Source organism: Lepeophtheirus salmonis, chromosome 1 (assembly GCF_016086655.4).
Source record: "Lepeophtheirus salmonis chromosome 1, UVic_Lsal_1.4, whole genome shotgun sequence".
Lineage (NCBI taxonomy): Eukaryota > Metazoa > Arthropoda > Copepoda > Siphonostomatoida > Caligidae > Lepeophtheirus > Lepeophtheirus salmonis.
In genome coordinates this window covers 32,593,708-32,615,778 of record NC_052131.2, presented here as the reverse complement: position 1 = coordinate 32,615,778, position 22,071 = coordinate 32,593,708, and the positions used below count along the sequence as shown (strand labels likewise).

General features: G+C 30.1%; 1 protein-coding gene across 6 annotated transcripts; it reads right to left on the bottom strand.

Annotated features, from left to right (window-relative positions):
- Positions 1-13,458: 13,458 nt before the first annotated feature.
- Positions 13,459-20,486, bottom strand: LOC121124378 (BTB/POZ domain-containing protein 6-B). Of its 6 annotated transcripts, none has more exons than XM_071891136.1 (5): positions 20,369-20,477; positions 19,346-19,445; positions 17,871-18,056; positions 16,449-16,505; positions 13,460-15,916 (listed from the first exon to the last, which is right to left on the bottom strand). In XM_071891136.1, the coding sequence occupies exon 5, from the start codon at positions 15,899-15,901 to the stop codon at positions 14,936-14,938; it is 966 nt and encodes a 321-aa protein (XP_071747237.1). In that variant the 5' UTR covers positions 15,902-15,916; positions 16,449-16,505; positions 17,871-18,056; positions 19,346-19,445; positions 20,369-20,477; the 3' UTR covers positions 13,460-14,935. The 6 variants fall into 6 exon arrangements, with proteins under 6 accessions (XP_071747242.1, XP_071747238.1, XP_040575495.1 ...); XM_071891146.1 differs by having other exon boundaries at positions 19,429-19,445; XM_071891141.1 differs by lacking the exon at positions 19,346-19,445 and having other exon boundaries at positions 13,459-15,916; positions 16,486-16,505; positions 20,369-20,486.
- Positions 20,487-22,071: the final 1,585 nt, after the last annotated feature.

The window sequence follows — 22,071 nt, the reverse complement described above, 5'->3', positions numbered from 1 at the left end:
CTGTGTTTTTTTTGTTTGTTTTTTTGTTGTCTTTTTTGGTTAAACTTCCGCTATATATAATATATGTACAACACATAATAAAAGTGAGAGTGGAGCAAAGATAGGAGGAGGGACCGCGAAGCGGTTTTCAAGGCCAAAATGATTTTTTCGCAAAACAAAAGGGGAAAAAAATTTATTTTTCCTTCTTTCACTCCCCATAACCCTTGCAACCAGGAGGAGCAGCAGTAGGTACATACACACAGACAACAACTTTCAGTAGAGCGGCGTGGAAAACCCTTTTATCGGGCCGAAAATGTGAAGGGTTTCACCTTGAAATTCGGTTGGCTCCTTTTTTATTATTATTTTGGTTGTTGTTTTTATTTCTGTTTTTTAATGGTGGCTTTGAATACTGTAAAGGCTCTTCAATTGTATGTGGATATGTTGTAATTACATATTATTTAAATACAAACATAAATCAAGGAACTCTTTTTGTAGGTTCTAAAAAAAAAAGCAACAACTCATTCTATAGTGATTTTAGAAAAACTTGTCGGTTTTTGTGTTACTTATATTGCATATAAGATACTTTTATTAATATCTAAGGACTATTTGTTAGTAATTAATGGGTTATTGAATAATATCATATCCACCGACCAACCAACCAAACCATACACACAGAAGACCCGACCACCCACCCTACCTTCTTCATTTTTTACTCCCTGCACGCTTTGATTTTTTTTTTTTTTTTGTGAATGTATAGAAAGACTTCTTCTTCTGGCCTCTTTGGTTCACACATTCACTCAATCCACTTTCCAAGGACAAATAAAATTTACCTTTCATTTGTGCAGGCCGATGGGAAAAATATGTAGTTCCCTTTTTATATTGTTGCTGCTATTTTTCTTATTGTAGGATTTGTGTTTAAATAATGAAACAATAATAATAAGAGGCCCATCTCGCACGCCATCTAGGGGATGAGTAATAACAAAATAAATACCCCTTCACATCCTTTCCTTAAGATCTACTTATCTGTATTCTCTCCCTCTCTTTTTATGGAATGAGGTGTACCGTTAGGCACACACAAGCACATTCAAGCAACACAATCCTTTATTTTTTTCCCTTTTTTTTCTCCACTCTTTTCACTTCCTTCATGGATCCGTGATGATCCTCTTCTTTTATCAAAAGGACGACAAGGAAGGGATTTTATTATTTATTGCTTTATGCCTTATATACATATATTTGTAAATGAAGCATGACGAATCACTTTTAGTTTCCATTTTGTATAAATAGCAAATTTTGCACCTTTTTAACAAATTATCATTTTTTATAATAAAATCTTAACATCTATTCTCTTTTTTTTCTCCTTTTTTTTAAAAAAAAGGAGAAAAAGGAATAAAAAGGGGAGAAAATTTATAAAAGACCTGTTAGTCCGAGGATCCTCCATCCTTGGAATGAGGTTCACTTCTGTCTCTCTGAGTATTTTTAATATGTCTATTTTCCTCAGACAGAGAATAACCTTGCAAAGGATTCTTCTTTTTCGTTCATGTTGTTGCCAATGAAACGATATATTATTAGTTACAAACCGTGGAATCCTCTTCCTACTTTGTCTACTAAATAAAATGAAAGTACATATTTATTTGTATAAATAAATAAAGAGAGAGAAAGAGGAAGGAAAAAAATGGAGGAACAATGATGATGTAATATTATTAATCATAAATAAAATATTGTATATTATTTTGTTGGAAGAATTTAATAGTATTTATTTATTTATTATATATGTTGTGTCGACGTACAAATGAATATTTTCAAGGTAAAAGTATGGGCTTTCGTCATTCAAGGTCATAATATTTAAAGATATATATATATATATAATTGAACGGCATGCTAAAGGGAGGCATATATTATGTACATTGTACATAATATGTGAAGCATAGGCCTTCCCCCTCTCTCTTTTTGTGGTTAAAAATGGATTTTTTTTTTCGTTTTTGTAAATCAGGAAGAAATGTGGTCCTTTGTAGAGTGCTTTTTGATGATGATATTTCTTTATATATATATATGTGTGATGGGACCATTAATCGAAATCGGAGAACCGAATGTTTTTTTCTAGAATCAGGATCGGCATCGGAAAATAATATTGAATTTGCGATTCCAAATCCTATGTATTATTATTTATTACTGGAATTTAACTATTTATTACTTTTCTTAGTTATGAAAAACTTTGCTCCCAAATAAATGAATATTGCTTTTTATTAGAAAATTTAATGTTTAAACTTTTAAAAAAATTAATAATAATTACTATGAATAACAGGAGTTTTTTGAAATTTTTCTCCAAAAATGTTAATATTTGAATTTCTTTCGAAAAATTTTTATATTAGAAATTATTTTTAGAAAGGTTTTCCAAAAATTTATTTTTTTTAGAACAACTGGACATTTTTGAATTATTTTTATTTTTTGTGGTCAGCTAGACATTTTTGAAATTCTTTGAGTTTTGGGTTTTTGAAATATTTTTCACAAAAATTTAATTTATTGTGAATAGTTGTGGATTTTGAAAAATACTTCATTATTAAATTGTATGTTTGAAATTTTTTTTCAAAAAATTTATTATCTGAAATGTAATTTTTGAAATTAAAAAAAAAATAATAATTTTTAAACTTTTTTTTAATTCCAAAAACCAAGCTCCACTAAAATATAATCCTTTGCACGCCCCTGATAGCAAGATTGTATTTCTAACTATGATTTAAAATAAAAAAAAACGGCATTGGGAATTTTAACTAGAATCGTATAGAAATCGGCATTGGGATTTTTTTTTTTTTTTTAATCGTCCCATCACTATTGTCTATTGTTATAAATAGTATATATAATTATAAATTGTTAATTTAGTTGTAGGTAAAAATACGGGGAATTAAGGATTCTACAGACTATCAAATAGGCTTGAGTAAATAACTTACTCTCAACATACCTACAATGCGTTGTTGAGACTGTTTATCATTTATGATGTATTGTCATAGGAAAGGAAATGAGACGCCGCTGTTGCTATTTTTATTATTGTTGTTTTTTTTTGTGCAATTTTTACCTGCTAAACATTTCTTGTTAAAAAGAAATGAGACATATATATTCATTTAGGTAACATATGTTGTATATCAAAGTGTATATGTTGAAAAGAAAGATTGCGTGACTGATTATTTGGTTAAAATATTCAAAATAGCAATCCCATACAATTTGTAAAAAAAAAAGAAGGAATTTTACAGCCAATGTCACAGATTATCCTGTAAAATAGCGTAGCATCTTTTCTGTCTAATTGTCTTTTAAAAAAATTGGATTCCGAGGGAGACTGTTGCTATTAGTTTTTTTGAAAAAAGGTTCGAGAATCGGGGTGAAATTTGCATTTCGACTCAAATCCTGACTCCCAGTCAGTAATACTATATAAATTTCAAACAATATACAGTATCGTAAGTACATTAAGGCTCATAGATATATGTCAACTTTTATTGATTTGTATAGAATAATCAAGGAGTAAATTTTTTTAAAATTGGAACTGGATGCGATGCTCAAAAGGGGTCTCTGATAAGTTTCCATGTGTATCTCTTTCTATCTGAGGATTACATTTTCTAAAAAATGTAATCTTCAAAATCTTTACAGAAATTTGAAAAACCCAATAAACACCCCCCACCCCTCCCCCTCCAAAAAAAATATATAATCCTGCGGACACCCATGTACTTGTGTAATTTTTTACTTTTCACTATGATAATTATTAATTGATTAGTAGTTTTCTAGGGCACATTAAAAAGTTCAAATTTTTTCATATTACTCCTAAATACAGAATAAGGGCTTAATTTTAGTAAATCAAATTCAATGAATAACATTGTTAGTTTGTAATTAAAACGATGAATTTTGTAATTAAATAGGGCATTTGTAGACGAAGAAATAACAACTTGTACATTTTTCTTATACAAGTAGCAGCTTGTACACAACACACATATATACTCTGTAACTTGTACTCCAAGTACTGAGTCAATGCTTTAACTTACCTATGCATAAAAATTGCGATAAATCATTTCATAAATGAGGAATTTAAACATGTTACTCAATACTTGGGCTATATAAGGGAAATGCAATGATGTAAATTCCAGGGGATGTTCAATGTATATTTATGGTCTAATTTGTGATATATTTTTTTATTTTTTGTTGTGGATGAAAATTATACTCTTTGATATTATGAGAAGACAATATTGTGTTTACTAAAAAAAGAGAAAATGAGGTGTTTTAGGTTTATGAGGAGAGGGGTGTTAATATTTTGACATTGATTAATTTGAGAATAACAAAAATATGAATAAATTTAGATTCTTGTTGATTTTTGTCTTTCGGGTCACATTTATGACGTGTCAAAAAAGTGCTTCCCCCGTCTGTGTTTGTCCAAAACTTGATACCCCATCCGATTAGACGTCCCTATTTTTTAGACCCCCCCGCATGGGGCGGGCTTAATTTTTGGATTTTTTTTTAAATAAGAAATCTTTATACAGCTTTTTTGTATAAAATAAAAATTCTTTTGTTTTTTGGGGGGAGGGGGCTGCATCCCCTGGGGACTCCCCTGATGATATACCTCATATTGAAACCACCCTTCCTTTTAACTGGACGTTACACCTTTCTTTATTTTCAATTTTAAGTCGAATCAAATCATTGACCTCTGAATATATGGATTAAAGACGTAATTTTTCCTTTACTTAATTTAAACAAAGACTGAATTTATACTGTTATAAACATTTCTAAAATGTCGAATGTCCATATACCATTTTTAGCAACCATTGGTCTTCCTTACTTTTTTTTTTTTTTTTGGTTATTACAAACTTTAATCTTAAAATTAGGTTTTTATTTGATAACTCATTACTTAACACGGATATCTTTGAATGTGCTTATTTCTAACGAATTAACAACCAAAAATATATCTAAATACAAATATCAACTAAACTCATAAAGTTTATAAAAAGATGAAGGATCTGTGATTCAAGTGGGAATAAATGACGTAGATAAACTTCCGTGTATATAGAATTCTATGATATATACTTTAATAAAGCAAAGTTTGTCTGTTTGGATGTCTGCCACTCAACGTCTAACTTGTGAATTTGCGCTTAATATCTTAAAACTGTGTGACTACTTGATCTAAGAAATAACAAAGTAGCAACGAGCGTATACAGATTAAACTCAACACATCATATTAATTTATATATATAATACTAGCGTTAGTATAAAATTGGCCAGGAGTTATTAGGCGTCGAGATATACAATATTTATCTTTAATAATATAAAAGATAACTCCTCCACAATTCTTGGTTTAATTTCAATATTTTATGAGCAGTCTCATTAACTACTTACTCAATACTTATACGTTCTCTCCTAAAGTATAAAAAATAATAATAACAGCTTCAGAATAAAATATTTATTTGATTTGATGAACCTCTTTTAAAGCCATATTCATTTTTTTAAATTTTATATAAATTACTTCCTTTTTCTTTTTAAATATGAGTTGAACTAAACCCTTGCTAGATTTAATTCATTTTATACAGTGCTCCCTGTATATTATTCCCTCTTTTTTTCATCGAACTGTATATATGATATACATAAGGGAGCACTATATACTATGACTGGTTTTCATACATTTATACCGATAAACTTTTCTTTCTTTCTTTTTTCAACTAGGTCTTTATTTATTCACACATGCACACACATAATGAAAAAATTAAGATATGTACACATTTCTAAAATTAATAAATGAAAACTTGTGTTTACGATAAAACATAAATAAGCATTATAGTTTAAAATTAATTTTTACTTTAGACCTCTAAAATCTTACAAATATAACAATTATACATAAAGAAAAAAGAAACACCTCAACAGAAATCAGAACGGCCATAGTACCAAACATAAGCAATAATAAAATGACAGTCAAAAGGCCTCATAGTGAGACAAAATATTAAAACGAAAATCTCAACTTGTCGTCAGCCAGCAATGTTCTTACAGTGTCCGTTGTACATATTGATGATGGTTCTTAAAGTCTTTTCATATCTAATTGAAAAAAATGGGTTATATTTTATAAGATCCGAAGCGTAATTCCAGGAAGTACCATGCAGCTGCGGAATCTCAAAAGAAAAAGTTGCATATCTAGCAGTAGCATAAATTAAAATAGCTGTCATATCCATTCCAGTAATAAGTTGAGCTATGAAAGCTTTACAGTTTTCAAAAACAGCACTGATGTTTTTTTCTTCTTCCGACCGACGTCACTGGTGAGTAGGAATACCAAACAGAAAAAGAGACTTTGCGAAACTTGCTTCAAAGTCTCTTATGTAGCTATGGTTAAGTAAAATGCAATCCCAAACTACAGTCAACGCAGGGCAGTCGAAAAAGGCGTGTATAACACTATTACATATTTGACCACCAGAGTCTTTGCACGGTAGTAAGCATTTTATTATGTCAGTCGATATCTGAAACTAGGATGTAAACTCTTTCCCATCATTAATACCTCTCAAAGAGCCCATAATTATTTTATACCACACGAACAAGAAAGGTCCAAAGCTTTACTATACCTTCTGGAGGTTTATTTCGCATTCAGCAATTCAGTAATTCTAAAGTCAAATTTTAGACACCACGCTACCAGAGGAAGGTTTTAAGTTCGACAATCTACTAAGGGGGAAAAGAAATCCTCCAGTATTGAAAGCATAGTTACTATTAGATCATGGTGTGTTAGAAAGTTATCCCGAACTGCAATATTTTCCAACTCTACTGGATCACTTAAATTCTTAAAAAAAGGATTCTTGTTAGAGTGTTGGCGAATAATGTCTACAGTACTATTAGAGTCAAAGGAAGGTATTTGTAGTCCATATTATACTATGAACAGCTACCCATTTACTAGAGTAATTCATCATTACATCATTTGATAGATCTGAAACGAATAAAAAAAATCTTGATGTACATTTTTGGCAGAATATTAGACAAAAGAACCAGTCCTCCTCCAAATTGTTTACGAGACCTCTTGAATGCATTAATGTAGCTATGATCAAAGAACATCTTCAACCCTGTTTCCTCTTCTCGTATATCTTCACGATGGGATGTTAAAATTGGATCGTGGAAATAAATATGGGTAGCAAAGGCACTTTAAAACTTTGAGTTTTAAAGTTTAAGAAATAAGTACAAGCAATGCCGGGTACTCCCGCTAGTATGTATCTTAAAGTCTGTGGGCAGGATGTAAAAATAAGACATGTCCGGGAAAAAGCGGGCAGTTGGTCACCCTATGTCATATATTTTGTGGTACAGTTTAAATGTCCACAGTCACATCATAGAAGTCGTATTTGGATAAGTGGTAATAAATGAGCGATGAACTGTCCGTGCCAATTATTTCAATCACCAATAAACTATGGTACGTTTAAAATTGTTCATTTATCATGAAGAAAAAATAATTGCATGAACGTAAGAGGATTCATTTGACACACTTTGTGTCTTCCTAGCTTAATAATGGAATCCAAGGCCTGTGCAGCCTACCACCCAAATGTTGAGCCCCAGTGAAATATGTGTATGACAAGTTTAAGTCCCATATTGAGGCATGTATTGGTGCAAAGGGATAAATTTTGAGAAAAATCCCCAAAGAAATAATTGTAAAAATTATTTGTGGTAAAATTTTATATTCATTAAATGCATAATTATATCTAAATACTTATTTTTATATGAATATATATATATATTTTTTTATTCTTTTGGCACGGACTTTTGGTACACCCTTTACATCGTAACCGGAACCGAAGAAAGGTCCCAAATCAGTGAATAGTTAGTAACGTTGGATTTTAAATATAATTATTGAGTTTCATTAATTGGATTGAGATTGAGTAAAGGCATCAATCAAAGAAAATATTTTTTAATTGAATAATTATGATCTAATTTCAACTATTAAGTCAATATTTCAGTAGGACAGTAAAAAAACTAGGTCCCGATAATTAATATCAGGGTTTTCTGCTGGTTCACAAAAAACTATTCAAAATATTACTATTCAATTCACAAAAAAATTAAACTTTTTGGTAAAAAAAAACTTCAAAAATCCACAACTATTGAAAAAAAAAAAAATTTAATTTTTTGGAAAAATTACTCCTACTTTTCATAGGATTTTTCATACTGACCAACAAAATTACTTTTAAAAGACAAACATTCCTTAATTTAGGGAGGCTATAGCCCCTACAACCCACCTTCTGTGGACACCCCTGAATATTTACTCTAATATTTCGAGTTTTGATTATTTGAGTTGAGTTTTTCGATAAAATATTTCAGGCGAGTTCTATTAACTCTCAGAAATTTGTTAACTTAAGTATTTCCGTGTTCAAATCCAACATTCTTACTTACCCAATAACTCTTTCCAATCATGGGTTCATTAAATTGCTAAGAATTATTAACAGCTTCTTAAAAAGAGCTCTTAATTCGAATTCAACCAATCAACGTTGTTCAAAACACTGATCAAGGTGAAGGAACTATGAAAATAGACAGTTGAGAAAAGCTTACCTTGTAGATGTAAGTTTTTGGTTAGGGTGCACTTTGATGTACAGATTGCAACTTGTACAATCTGAGGTAGAAATTAAATATTGTACAAAATCCTAACTTGTATCATGTACACCTTATAATGTTGTGCAACAAAGATTGCTATTAATTAAGGGACTCAGAAAGATAGATAGATATGCTTCGTATAAAAGATGAGGAAAGGAACTTCCGTTCAGGTTTACATACTTGCTTGCTTCTTAGACATTTCTATCTTACCTATCATATCATCATCATGAGGTGTAGTAGTATGTATGTGAAATTTCTTTAATTAATGCCTTTTATAAAAGTTACATCATGATAATGATGAAGTAAGTGAATGGATTGGACTACAGTGTACAATTACATCCATGTTTATAGTGCATACATGTCTATAAACTAGCGAATTTTCTGAGGCAACAGGATCTATATTATTTCATTCATACTCCAATTTCTTCATCCTATCATGGATGGCACTATTCTTCTTTAACACTGGGGTTGGGTGTGGGACAATAAAAAAACCAAAAAAATCCAATATTAAATTTTTGAAAAAAAAAATTCAAATATAAAATCTTCTAGTAGAAAACAAAAACTCCTTAATTTTAGAGGGGCCTATTCCCCCGGCCCCCCGATCTCGATCCCGATTCCATAAAAAAAAAAAAAAAAAAATCCCGATTTTGATTATTTATCACATCATTAATTGGGATGATTTGGCATTCAAAACTTTATTTCGAACCGTGGCTCTTTCGTATGTTCTGGTATTTTGTACATTTTTTTAACCAATTAGACACGGATAATTAAATTTCATACTCGTGTAAAACAGAATAATGCACTTGAAAGACAATGCCAGTAAAAAGTTGCGTTAATATGTTGCCATCAATATATAGCTTGCGCAAGCAAATCCTACTCCGCCAATTAGAACTCCATAAACCCATTATTACTTGTAATCGATGAGTTATTGAAATAAATTGTTCCAAAATTTATCAGCTTTCATAAACTGTATTATTGGCTGAGATGATGTGTGAATAAACAAGGAGAATGGAGGCAAAAAGGCAACGGACTGTAGATCGTCTCTGCCCCAATCAGGAAGTCACAGACATTGTCAATTATTCTGTTCAGCTCGTCAGTTGTAAGGAGGCTTATTAACAGTGGTGAGAGTCTCTCCAGGAAGACAGGAAGTGGAGGACACAACAAGATTATCACTAAAAACTTCTTAACCGGAGTGTCCTTTGAAATTGAAGTACAATGTGGACTGGGAGTGATGAAAAAGGCAGTGAAGCACTGATTGTATGCCAAAGGGGACTACAGTTGACAACAATACTCAGGACCTGGCCATAATGGCACAACAACTCTAGCTTGGTGTAAGGAAAACCTCACCAATGTCTGGTTTTCAAACTTGTGGCCCTCTCATCACCGTAATATTTGCTACTAGACTATAGAATAGGGGGATTCGTGGAGAGCAAGGTCTGTTAAGCTCACTAAAATTAACCTGCTTCTAATAAACAAACAATGATAAAAACATATTGAAAGTACCCAAAATAAACATACAAATAATTAGTTGTTTTTATCTGGCTGTAGTTTCAAAAAAAATTATAAATATGTTGCATTATTTAAGAATGAAAATTGGACTAGCTCTGGGGAAAATTCATTTCCAAACCCTCATGATGATATCATCAAAGCTCCACCATTTGAATTTTGGGGAATTAATTATGACAATTATTTTGCGAATTTTGTATTTTTTAATGTGAGGTATATGGCCTTTAATTATATCATTAATTTAATCTAGGCCTGTTTTACCAAGAGGAAGCCCAAGATTTTTTTTGAAGTAAACGTTAGGTCTTACTCAGTCATAATAAACCCTGTTCAGTTGATCTAATAATATATGAGAGGGCTTCTTTCTTTCTTTCTAAATTCTAGAAAAGATTTTTTTAATTTTTGAAGAGAATATTTAGAAAACCAAAACCAAATTAAGATTTTCAAATGGTTTTTTTATGAAAATGATATTTCCCCCCCCCCCTTCTTTTCTAAAACTGGGTCCAGGGTTTTATCTTTAACTGATGTATGGGACATATTTGAAACTTTGTCTTTTCTTTCTTTTTTGAAATCAAATAAACATTGGACGATCTTTCAATTTATTTTATGGCTCTGAAAATTTAATTTCTGGGCTGTTTTTTTTTTTTTTTTTACACATATTTTATTAATGAAAACAGTATTATTAATTTATAATAATTATACTAAATTTAGTATTGTATTACAAAACTAAACTCGGAATATTAAAGATTACTCTTTCCCGCAACCTCTTCGTTACTTTCATTAATCGTCATTTATGAGTTAAAAAACTATGAACCAACAAATTAATTTATAAATTTAATAACACCATTGGTGTATGCCATGGAATTATAGAGACCTGAAATAATCATGTATAGTTTTCATTCCCACATTAGGCGAATATAAAAGGAAGGGAAAAGAGAGTCAACATCATTCTTTACAACATTCTTTCAAGAGGCGAAATAAAGACAAACAGGCTGAGCTACATAAATAAATTGGGTATCTTAAGTACATTGATGGTTGCGTGATTATTGAAAAAGTTTAATATTTTAACAGTTGTGAAATTCATGGTTTATGTATCGAATACTTACACTTGCATCACTAAAGCTTAAATTCAAGCCCTACATATAAGTCTTAAAAATAAATACAACTTATGTATACACAGTATGTCCAAAAATTGATGGTTTAAAAAAAAAAAAAAAAGAAATTACCTAAACTAGCGATTTCTTTTGGGCAAAAAAATTTATTTACTTCCCAATATCACGACCTTTAAGCTAATACATTTTTTCATGCGTTTTGGCACCCCTTCATGCAGATTATTCAAAGTATCTGGAGAAATCTTTACCCAAGCTTTTGTCAGTTTTTTTTGTTTTTTTTATAATTCATCCCCTGAAGTTGCTGGGCCTTTTTCATTGAGTTCCCTCTGGAACAAGTCTTTCAAATTTTCAATGGGAGACAAATAAAGCCTGTTGGTAGCCATGTGCCTTTGCCCCCAGAAGGCATTCACGTTATTTGAACACCACTTTTGTGCCTTTTGTGTCAATGTGTCCTTTGTTTTGTGATGTGTCAGACAACATTTTCCTCTTCAAAGGAGGTCCAGTTTCTTCAGTACGAGACAAAGCTGACATCAGAGACTGGCTGAGGATCTCCGTTACGTAGTACTGAATTTTCAGAGGAAATTTCACAGTTGGAGTGGGTTCCACATCTCCCTTACCTTTTTTTTTGAGAAAAGTTTGCAACATGATGCCCAATGAAAGTTATATTTGAAGTTAAACAATTTAATTAAAGTTAGACTTTTTAAACATTTCTTTTAAAAATATAATATTTACTTAAGAAAATACTGTGGGAGATAAAATAATTTAGTGAAAGGGATACTTTATAACATACAAAATGGCGTCACACATATTCTAACTGACATGTATGAAAAGCTTATTTCCTTATTCGAAAATTAAATGACTTTGAGGTGTGAGTTGAGTTTAAGGGCAGACAGCATACTTCTTCAACCTTTGTTAACTGTAATGATTAAATATCAAGGATTAGGTACTATTTGATATCACTTTTCTTTGGGAGGTATGGGGTTTTGACTAGTTCAGAATTATTTTTTTATAGAGAGTAGATTTTTTACGTTCTACAGGGAACATTTAAATTACTTTTTTTTATTTGAATACAAAATTTGACAAAAATTAGTTGTTGCACTTTTTGACAATTTATTTCATAATGGAATTTCTGATTTTGACAAAAAAAAGTTTTTTTTTTTGCTTTGCCCGCCCTCTGTTGTTAAAATATTAGGCAATTTTACAATATTATTTCATTTTTTGACAAATTTATTAAGAGCTTAACGACAAACAACTTTTTTTAGTCAAATAGTAAACATTTGAAAATAACTAAATTTTCATGGGTTATTCTGATATTATGTTTGAAAAAAAACCCATTGTAGAATATATAATTCTTTGGAAAGGAGGAGGGAGCAAGGATACTCAAAAATAGTTATGTAGTAATAGTGGTTCTGTCTGAAGTATTAAAGACTCTTCCGAATCGGACGCATAGAATCGTCTTAGCTACATGATATCACACTTTTTCCATTCATTTCTTCATTTTTAAAAGAAACCTTTATTGGTGATTGTTTCACTTTCACCCCGTTTATTTGTTCATTTTTTAATTGTGGAAAAAAAGAACATGAAAGAAGAACACTTTTTGGAACAGTAAAAATGAATGTTCTCACGACTACATGGCAAATAATCCAGAAAATACCGAGCTTGTCAATATAAATGCTTAGTATTTTTTTGTAATAGAGCCCTTGTTAATTCCTATAGAAATATCTGTCAAAACTAATCTAACGGAAACTTGTTTTAAGTATGTCCCCGCACTAAGCTGCCATATCCAGTTTTCAAATTTGTAATTGTCACAAAATATGAAATTTGGTTTAAGAGGTTATCTACACCAAGAAGTTGCTTTTTCAGTTCCCTTTATAATACGGATTCATACAAGTTTGACTTATTTGCATTCTAGGGCATCTGCGGATTAGTAAGGCTTGACAGTTTAAATTTATATGATATGGTGTTAATCCCCCTGATAAGAGGTTTTTTCTTGTAAATATCAATGATTATAATTACTAAATCGGAAATTTTGTTGTAACATCAACTTGTCAACTGATTTGATTATAGTAATAAAATCTGCCTTTATAAGCTATTACTAATTCCAAATCATCATCATTTATAAAAAAAGGTCATACAATTCCTTATAAAAATAAGGTTCCATTTCTAATAAAAACTTGATTTAAATCAGCCAACCCTTGTGTAAAGGTTATTCTAAGCCAAGAAGCCCTAAGACTGTCTCGGATATTGATTTACCTTATGCTTTCTATACCCTCAAGATTTTATATATATATATAACAGGTTCGTTATATCCAGAGTATAAAGCCTGTATAGTACATAAACTTTAGCTTAGATATTTTATTACATTATTTCAAAGTGTTGAAACCTCATTTATTACCTATTTTAGACTTCGAGGCCACAAGAAATTACTACCTTGCATGTTTACAAGTATACTCCTGAATTTCGTTGATTTTAACTACATTCAACATAATGTTTTAAATAAAATCCAGATTTTAATAAATTTTTTATGAATAAAAATAAGAAAGCAAAATGTATTTAGATCATTGCAATATAACATAGAATACATATTTCACACACGACCATTTCATAGTCCAGTAATTTGCTGTGAGACATTACATAGATAGTAATCATTAAATGTACATTAAACTGTAATGAAATGACAAAACTTTAGAATTTGACATGGTACGATATTTCAGAGGCGATCTCAGTAATTTGTTTTTGGGGAGGGGCTTGGTTTTTTTTAAAAATCGAAAAAAATGCAAAAATTATAACTATTTGAAAAAAATTTCAAAAATAAAAATTATTTGAAAAAAAAATTATAAAATCCATAGCCATTCAGAAAAAAATTTAATTTTTTGCAAAAAAATTTAAAAAATTAAATTTTGAATATTACATTTTTTGAAAAAAAGTTTTAAAAATCTATAGTTATTCCGAGGAAATAATTTTTTTTTCAAAAAGTCTATAGTTATTGACAGAAAATTAAATTTTTCGGAAAAAAGTTTTAAAAGATATAGCTATTCATAAAACAATAATTTTTTTGTTCTGCTGCATTATTTGCCCCAATGATGACAAATTTCTAGTAAACAGCAACAATTCCTAAAATTGGTGGGCTACAGCCCCCGCTAGCTCACCCCATGTAGACACCCTTGTATTTTGTATTTTATTCATCTATACAAGAAAATAACGTTCAATCGTCCAAAAAAGGTCATTTATGAACACGTTTTGATTCCCTTAATTAATAGTGTTGAGTCAGTTCTTTTTTATTCGGTCCAGTCCAATGTTAGGAACGGTTCTTCGAACCATCAGTACTAGAACTGATTTTAAAAAATAAAATAAATAAGGTTAAGTGGCATCATCAAGGACCCAACATTATCAGTTTTAGGACTAATATTCACGACGGAACTGGACTGGACTGAAGAGTTCAGTCATAAATCAAGATAGACACAACATTAGCCATTAATGTATCCTACTAAATGAGATACAGCTAATTTGTCCTTTTTTACAGTCGATTTACAGTCAGAGAAATATTCACTTTTAAATTCAAATTGAACTCCAGTTACATTCTTATTCTGAATTCCTTTTCTTCTTGACCAACAATATTTGTTTAATGAGGCTTTGTCAAATAATATCGATCCAATATAAAGAGCATTAGGAGATATTGTTATAGGCTTATCAAAGCTTACAAAAAACGAATTGCTAGTTACATTAATGTGGCTTAATATCACAGTTTTTCTTGATATGAGAGACTGCTGTTATATTGTTCCCCTTAATTTCGTATTCACTTCTATAGGTCGAAAAACACCAAAGCCATGAACTTTTACAGGTTTAATCACTTTGAAACATATGGAGTGTTGTGTAGACGTTAGGAATTTAACAACTTTCATTTCAAATCGAATACATTGACGCTGTCGTGGTTTTGTAGAGAAGTTTGTTGGATCAGATTTCTTTTTTCTATAGATGTATTTGAGTACACTTCCAATCTCTTCGTCATTTAAGAGTTCTAAGAGCATAACATGTTCCACAAATTCGGATGAGTTAAGAAGAGGGAAACGAATGGAGTAGAGAGCAGGGCCGAGGATCTCTCTTAAAGTTTTCCCTCTATTATCCTCATTCTCTTTTTTCTGAGCAGAAGCCCAACGTACTTCCACAGCCAAAATTCGAAATTCATCCAGATCCAGTTGATTTATGGATAAAATATCCTTAATTACTCTGTTGTCTTTAATTCGTAGAAATGAATTCGAGGTGAGGGTATCACATGGATCAAGTAACTGCCAATTCTCAATCCATTGTTGACATTCGGAAATCTCATGACGCCTGACTTGATAAAAGATTTCGCACAAATCTTTGAGCTTGACCTTATTTTGTATATATGTATCACATGCCACTTTTAGCATGGGAAGTCTATATTTTTTTGCACAATATAAAATAGGAATTACGTTTTCGTAGTTTAACTCAATCTCATCAGTATAAATCCATTTTAACATACTATCGAAAGCAGATGGTACCACATCCGGAACATGGATCTCCTCTTTGTTACTTCCCTTAATTTCTTCATTAAACATTCGTGCAAAAATGGGGCTTGCAGACACTAATACACCTCTATGGACCGAAATATTCTGAGGAGATTCTCCTTTGTTTTCGCCAACCAAAAAGGTAATGTCAGAGAAGGGTCGTGACTCGAAAAGAGCTTTCATTTTACTTAGAATTAATGTGGACATTGTCTTTGATGATATCTAGTAGGGAAAAATGGTGAATGAGCAAAATGTTGAACGATTAAGGTAGATAGTTAATTAACTAATACATAAGGAGATAAATTATTAATTGAAGAATACAATCTAATTAATTTATCTAATTTTTCAATTTAATTTAGATTTCCGTGGAAAAATTATAATATTATAAATATGTGTATTGACACAAAATAAATGTTTAAATGTTCATCTTGAAGCCTCCTCGACCGAAAAAGAAAAGAAGTTTAGGGGTTTTTAAAATATTAATATTGATATCAAAATATTATATAGCACAAATGGGTGGAAAGAAACTTATACATGAATCATGTGAAGGTGAGTCTCTACATCTTTATCGACCGTTTGACGTTTAAAAGTACTTAATTTCGTTATGAAATGTCGTATAATTTATTTCTATGAACTATGTATATTATAATCTTCAAACCTCGAAATATATTATTTTTAAATTTTCCTTTAATTGGTAGGAAGGAATTGCAGTGATTATGTACAAGTAAACATATTCGCATTATAATTACTCAACCTGGCACAAGAATGGTCTTTGAAGTCCATATACATACGAGAGTGGTGTGAAAACTTTCCGACCAAACAATGATACAAGACATTTTTTCTGAAGTTTTATTTTTGAAGAGTCTCCTCGTAACTCTACACAGTCGTCTTCACATCTCTGTAACCCGCCCAAATAGCACTCTACAAAATAATTGTTCAGAGTGCTGAGTGCAATTTTTAGATGAAGGAACAAAAAGAAGTCGTTTAGGGCTAGATCTGGTGAGTAAGGTGGATGGTCAAGCAGTTCAAACCGTAATTTGTGGATTTTTGCTATGGCAACCCCTGAGGTGTGAGACAGTGCGTTGTCGCGTTGTCAACACACACTCACATCAACTAACTCAAACGACTGTTACATAACAATAATGATTGAAACTTGTTGAGTAGTTTTAAACAACAGATACTAGATAGATGTGACTAAAGAACTCTAGGCAAAGAAGCAAGGAAGGTAAGGTTTAGTTAGTTCTCAATTCTGATTGGCTTAAAAATAGAAGCTACTACATGTTTCGTCCAGCTAATCACCCAGCCAGGGTTTGGGTAAAAGATTCAGTCTCCCCTTAGTGAAAAGAGAAGAATAAGGGCGACTACGTTAGGAACATAGTCTTCCTTATTTTTAGATTGAATTGTTTATTTTTCCTTGATCGCTCTTTCCCTAAAGTGCTTTAGATGTGACTAACTTTTATTTACAAGGGCTACCATCTTCACATTGAGGTCGGAAACTTTTCAAACCACCCTCTTAATGTATACTCCCTTATCTAGGTGCATCCCTGAATGAAACCTACACACCCTGAGTTCAAGTTCAAGTACCGAGTAACTAAGTATCTTATTTAAAACAATTTCATATTAATAGGAGTAAAAATGCCTCGATGGATTAAATTTTTTAATCTTCCACATTGTTGCGTTTATTATATCGAGCAGCCTTTCCTTAAAAAGAAACGAGTAAGGGGGAGGGGAATGGCCAAAATCAGTTGGTGTTAGTTAGCCAATTCTTCTCAACTATGAAATTATTATTCAATCATTATTGTTTGGAATTGTTCATAGTTCAACAAGAATCATTTTGAATGTAACCAATCAACATTTAAAACATATATAAGGGTGGAGCAGAAAAATCGACAGCTGACAACAAAATACATTTATACCATAAATTTTTATCTAAGTGATGCAATGCCATGCACCATTTTGAATATGAGAATTCTTGAGGTTTGGAGATTGCACTATGCAACAAAACTCCGATCTTGGAATACCCGCCGACTAAAAACCACATTTATTACTGTTTTTAAGCCTTAGAATCCGAAAATAACCATTAAATCCTTGAACTGGAATAGGTTTGGCCTTAGAGTATTTTGTTTTTAAATCACCTTTTCAGAGTATAGTTACGATTGAGTAGAAATTTAACTTTTTCCCGGATCCTATTTTATTTAAGTTCCAACTTAAATAAATTTGTGGCAAGTATCGTATCTCTATCCGAAACTTAGGGTCCCAAATAATTACGTCAAAAGATCCGAACAGCCTTGACGATTTCAATTATTTGTTCCATATTTTCGATCATTGGTCTTCCAGACAACCATATTTCGATGTAAAAAAACTATATAGATGAAAATTAAAGGTAATAACAACTCATAACAGGCATGAAACCATTCTAAATATAAATTTTTTATTAAGTTATCCTGAATACAAAATGTGTCTAATCATACAAAATTAAGTAAAATGAAGGATCGTATTTAGCAGCTAATATTTGTTCTTTAATCTTTTTATATTATAGTTAAAACTAAAGAATAAACCTTATTATACAACTTCAAAATAATTGTTCTCCAAAATAACGTTTGATTTTGATAGATTTTTCCCGTTTAACTCTTAATTTTCTTATGAAATATTCATTAAAAAAGAAGTATAAAAAGATTGCGAGATAAATTTCCAAAATAAGGCTATTAGTAGACTTAATCTTTAATAAATGTATAAATTAATCTAATATATTATTACGATTAGTCAAAGAATCGACTTAATTATATTTAATTTCGGAACATTTTTTCACGCAACCTTATATTACTTATTTATTAAATATTTTATAAGAAAATTAAAATTTTAACGGAATATATCCATCAAAAGCATACATATATAGTTAAAATCTATCACATATAAATATTTCCTATTTGTAAATGTGACTGAATCAAAATTATACTCTAAATACGGGATTTTCTAAAATTTAAAAAAAGGTTTTAAAGACCAAACCTACTACAAATGAAGGTTTTAATTGTCATTTTTGCTTTCTCTGCCTTAAAAAAGAAAAATTAAATGTGGATTTTAGTCTGCCTGCAAAAATACTGTTGCATAGTTTTATAATATGTAAAGTTTAGAAGAATAACAGGGGCATCCGCTAGGGTTGGCTGGAGTAGTTATACTCAATAAAGGATTTTTGCATTTTTACTAGAAAAATTTTGGGTCAGGATGAATACATTTTCTGCGAAATTAGGCGTATTTTTTTTTTTGTTATGATTTATTTTCTTAAAAAAAGGTCATTCGGTTAAATTATGCAGCAGAGCAAAAAATTTAATATTTTAAATTTATTTTCAAAAAATTTAATATTTTAAATTTATTTTCAAAAAATTTAATATTTTAAATTTATTTTCAAAAAATTTAATATTTTAAATTTATTTTCAAAAAATGAAAAAATTTATTCTAAAAAATGAATTTTTAAATTTATTTTCGTTAAAGCTAGAAGAAATTTAATATTTTAATATTTTTCCAAAAAAAAATATTTTTTTTGTAAACAGCTGAGGATTTCTGGATTTTTTTTTCAAAATTTTTTAATTATTTGGACTTTATTTTTTCAAAAATTCAAAAACCAAAGCCTAAAAAATTTAATCTTGCGAACACCTCTGAATATATTGTCCATTATGAAATACGGCGTGTCGTATACACTCTATGTACATACACGTACGATAGATATGGAAATTCACCTTCATCATGTAATTATCTGGAATGAAATAAGACATTTACTTTTATATTAAATCGGACTATATTTTTCCCTTAATAAAATAAATATTTGAGGAAGAACGGGGTTAGATGGCACATTTTTCACTTTTTAGTATATTAATCAGCTTGAAGAGAAAACTTTAAGATTTGATTTTTTTGCCTCGACTAGCATTAGATAGCAAGCACCCCGATCCCCCCCAAAAAAAAAAAAAGTAAAAAAAACTACTCTTTGACTTCAAATACTAATATCTCACTGAATACATAACTAATAAACAGTATTTGACACTCAAATTAATTACAAATAAATATACTTTTATAAAATAAAAAGGAAATTAGAATCTAAGTTCATACTTGAATTTCAGAAGAAAAATAATGAACATTAAAAAAATTAATGAGACGCTGTAAAATCAGAGAATGAAGCACAAATACGTGGTTATTCAGGGGTGTCCGCAGGTTTATATATAACGAAAGGCTCGGTTTTTTATTGAAAAAATTTCAAAAATCCATAGTTATTCACAAAAATTAAAATATATGGAAAAAATCGTTAATAAAATTTATAATATTAAATTTTTTGGAAAAAATTTTAAAAAAAAAATTTGAAATATTATTATAACTTTTTTTTAATTCAAAAATTTATAGCTATTCACATAAAAATTTAATTTAAAAAAAAAAAATTTTTATATATTTCAATTTCTTTTTTTCAAAAATCGATAGCCATTCAAAGAAAATTTAATTTTTGTAAAATAAATTGTAGAATTAAATTTATTGGAAATAAAATTGAATGACTAATTTTTTAGGATATTTGGGCGGCTAGACCCCATTCAAGTGGACGCCCTGTTAATCTAATAACATGCTGAAGTAACACTCCTAGAACCTTGTTAAAAGTTGAGAGAAACCAAATTGCCCCCCTTATACATTCATTACCTGTTTTGACCAATCAATCGAAACTGTGTTTGTTCAAAATTCAGTTAATTCCATATTTTATTCGTATACCGTCTTAGAAATGGAACTATAACTCTTCTAGTGCAAAAACTCATTGATATTTGATTTAATATATATAGCAAAAAAAAAAAAATATATAATCTTAATCAGCAATTAACATAGATATCTAATTTTGCAAAGAAATGCGTATTGTAGCTTGAATTTGCATGAATACAAATATACATTATAATAAAAATAAGCTTAATATATTATTTATGGATTAATTAGGAGTCATAAATTCAAATGAATTTAAAACAATTTACCAATTACATCTAGAAATGAAGTTTTATGTTACCCTAATTGAATGGAGGTTTTTCAATTATTATTCTTTTTTAAATAAGTGGACATATTTTAAATGTTTTTTTTAAACAATTGATAGTCCTAAGCCGACGGGTTATCAATAGTCAATATGGCATGAGCAAACTAAAGGACTCTAGGGATAGTCATTTCTAGGATACCACTAAAAGGTGGGAGTGAAACTTAAAGTACTACTGAATTAAGATCTTTGTGAACATCAACTGCCTTTTTTCTGATTTTATACGAAGAAAATTAATTATTGCTGTAAATAAGAAAGTTTTCAACATTTAAAATAGCAATAGTGCGTGGAAAATATTGTAATTATATTTAGAACATAAATATTTATTTTACTAAGCAATTTTTAAAAATTACATCAATAGTATAGGTGAGTTCATCATTCAGAGAGTTGGATTAACACTTGAAAGATCTATAAAAGGATGAACAAAAAAAGAAAAACGAGTACACGCACTAACTGTTTTCCTTTTCCAATCTTAAATCTGTCATTTTTCCCGGCCAAAGGAAAGAGTGATATCGAAGTTTCAGCGTAAAATTTAAAAACCCTATGAAAGACTAATAAGTTCCCTAACTCACATGATAAAAAGGAATCATTTATTACCATGGACAATCTATGAAAAAACGCATTCGTCCAAGTTGAGTCATAAAAGGTATATACAATTTAATTTTAGTACATAAAACCGGGAGTACCCGCATAGCTCGGAGTTATAAGCGTCAACAAACAGACAAACTTCTAATGATATAGATATATACTCTTTTTTCTTTTCTTTTTCAATATGACACTCTGATCTTTAGCTAAACAAGTCCATTGCTACATTGTTACTTCTTAGATCAAGTCGTCCCCCAGTTCTAAGATATTAAGCGCACACTCAAAAATGAAACTGTGACATACAAAGAGTCAAACGTTGCTGAATTAGTATAGATACTACCTAATAAATCCAAATTTTTCAAGTTTGGTGAAGGAAATAAATACGCTCAAAATGGTAACATTCTATGTATATAGTCCATAATTTGAAGCCAATCAGAAAGGAAAGAAAAGTGATATTTATGCCCATTCTTTCCCTTTAGTTCTTTTGAGCAAACTGATGAAACTGTTGAAGTGCTTTTAGACGAGTTAACGGTAAATACAAATGAAAAACTGTGGAGACATTTATTATTCATCTGCCTCTGTACTATGTAACTTCTAGGCAGAAGATTGGCTGATACGATACATTATAAATAATAATATTTTTGTATATCAATATATTTTTTGCAAGATTTTCCATCTCGAACTTACAGAAAAAAAATGGATCAAAATAAATTTATAATTGAACAACTTCTGTCTGATAAACGTT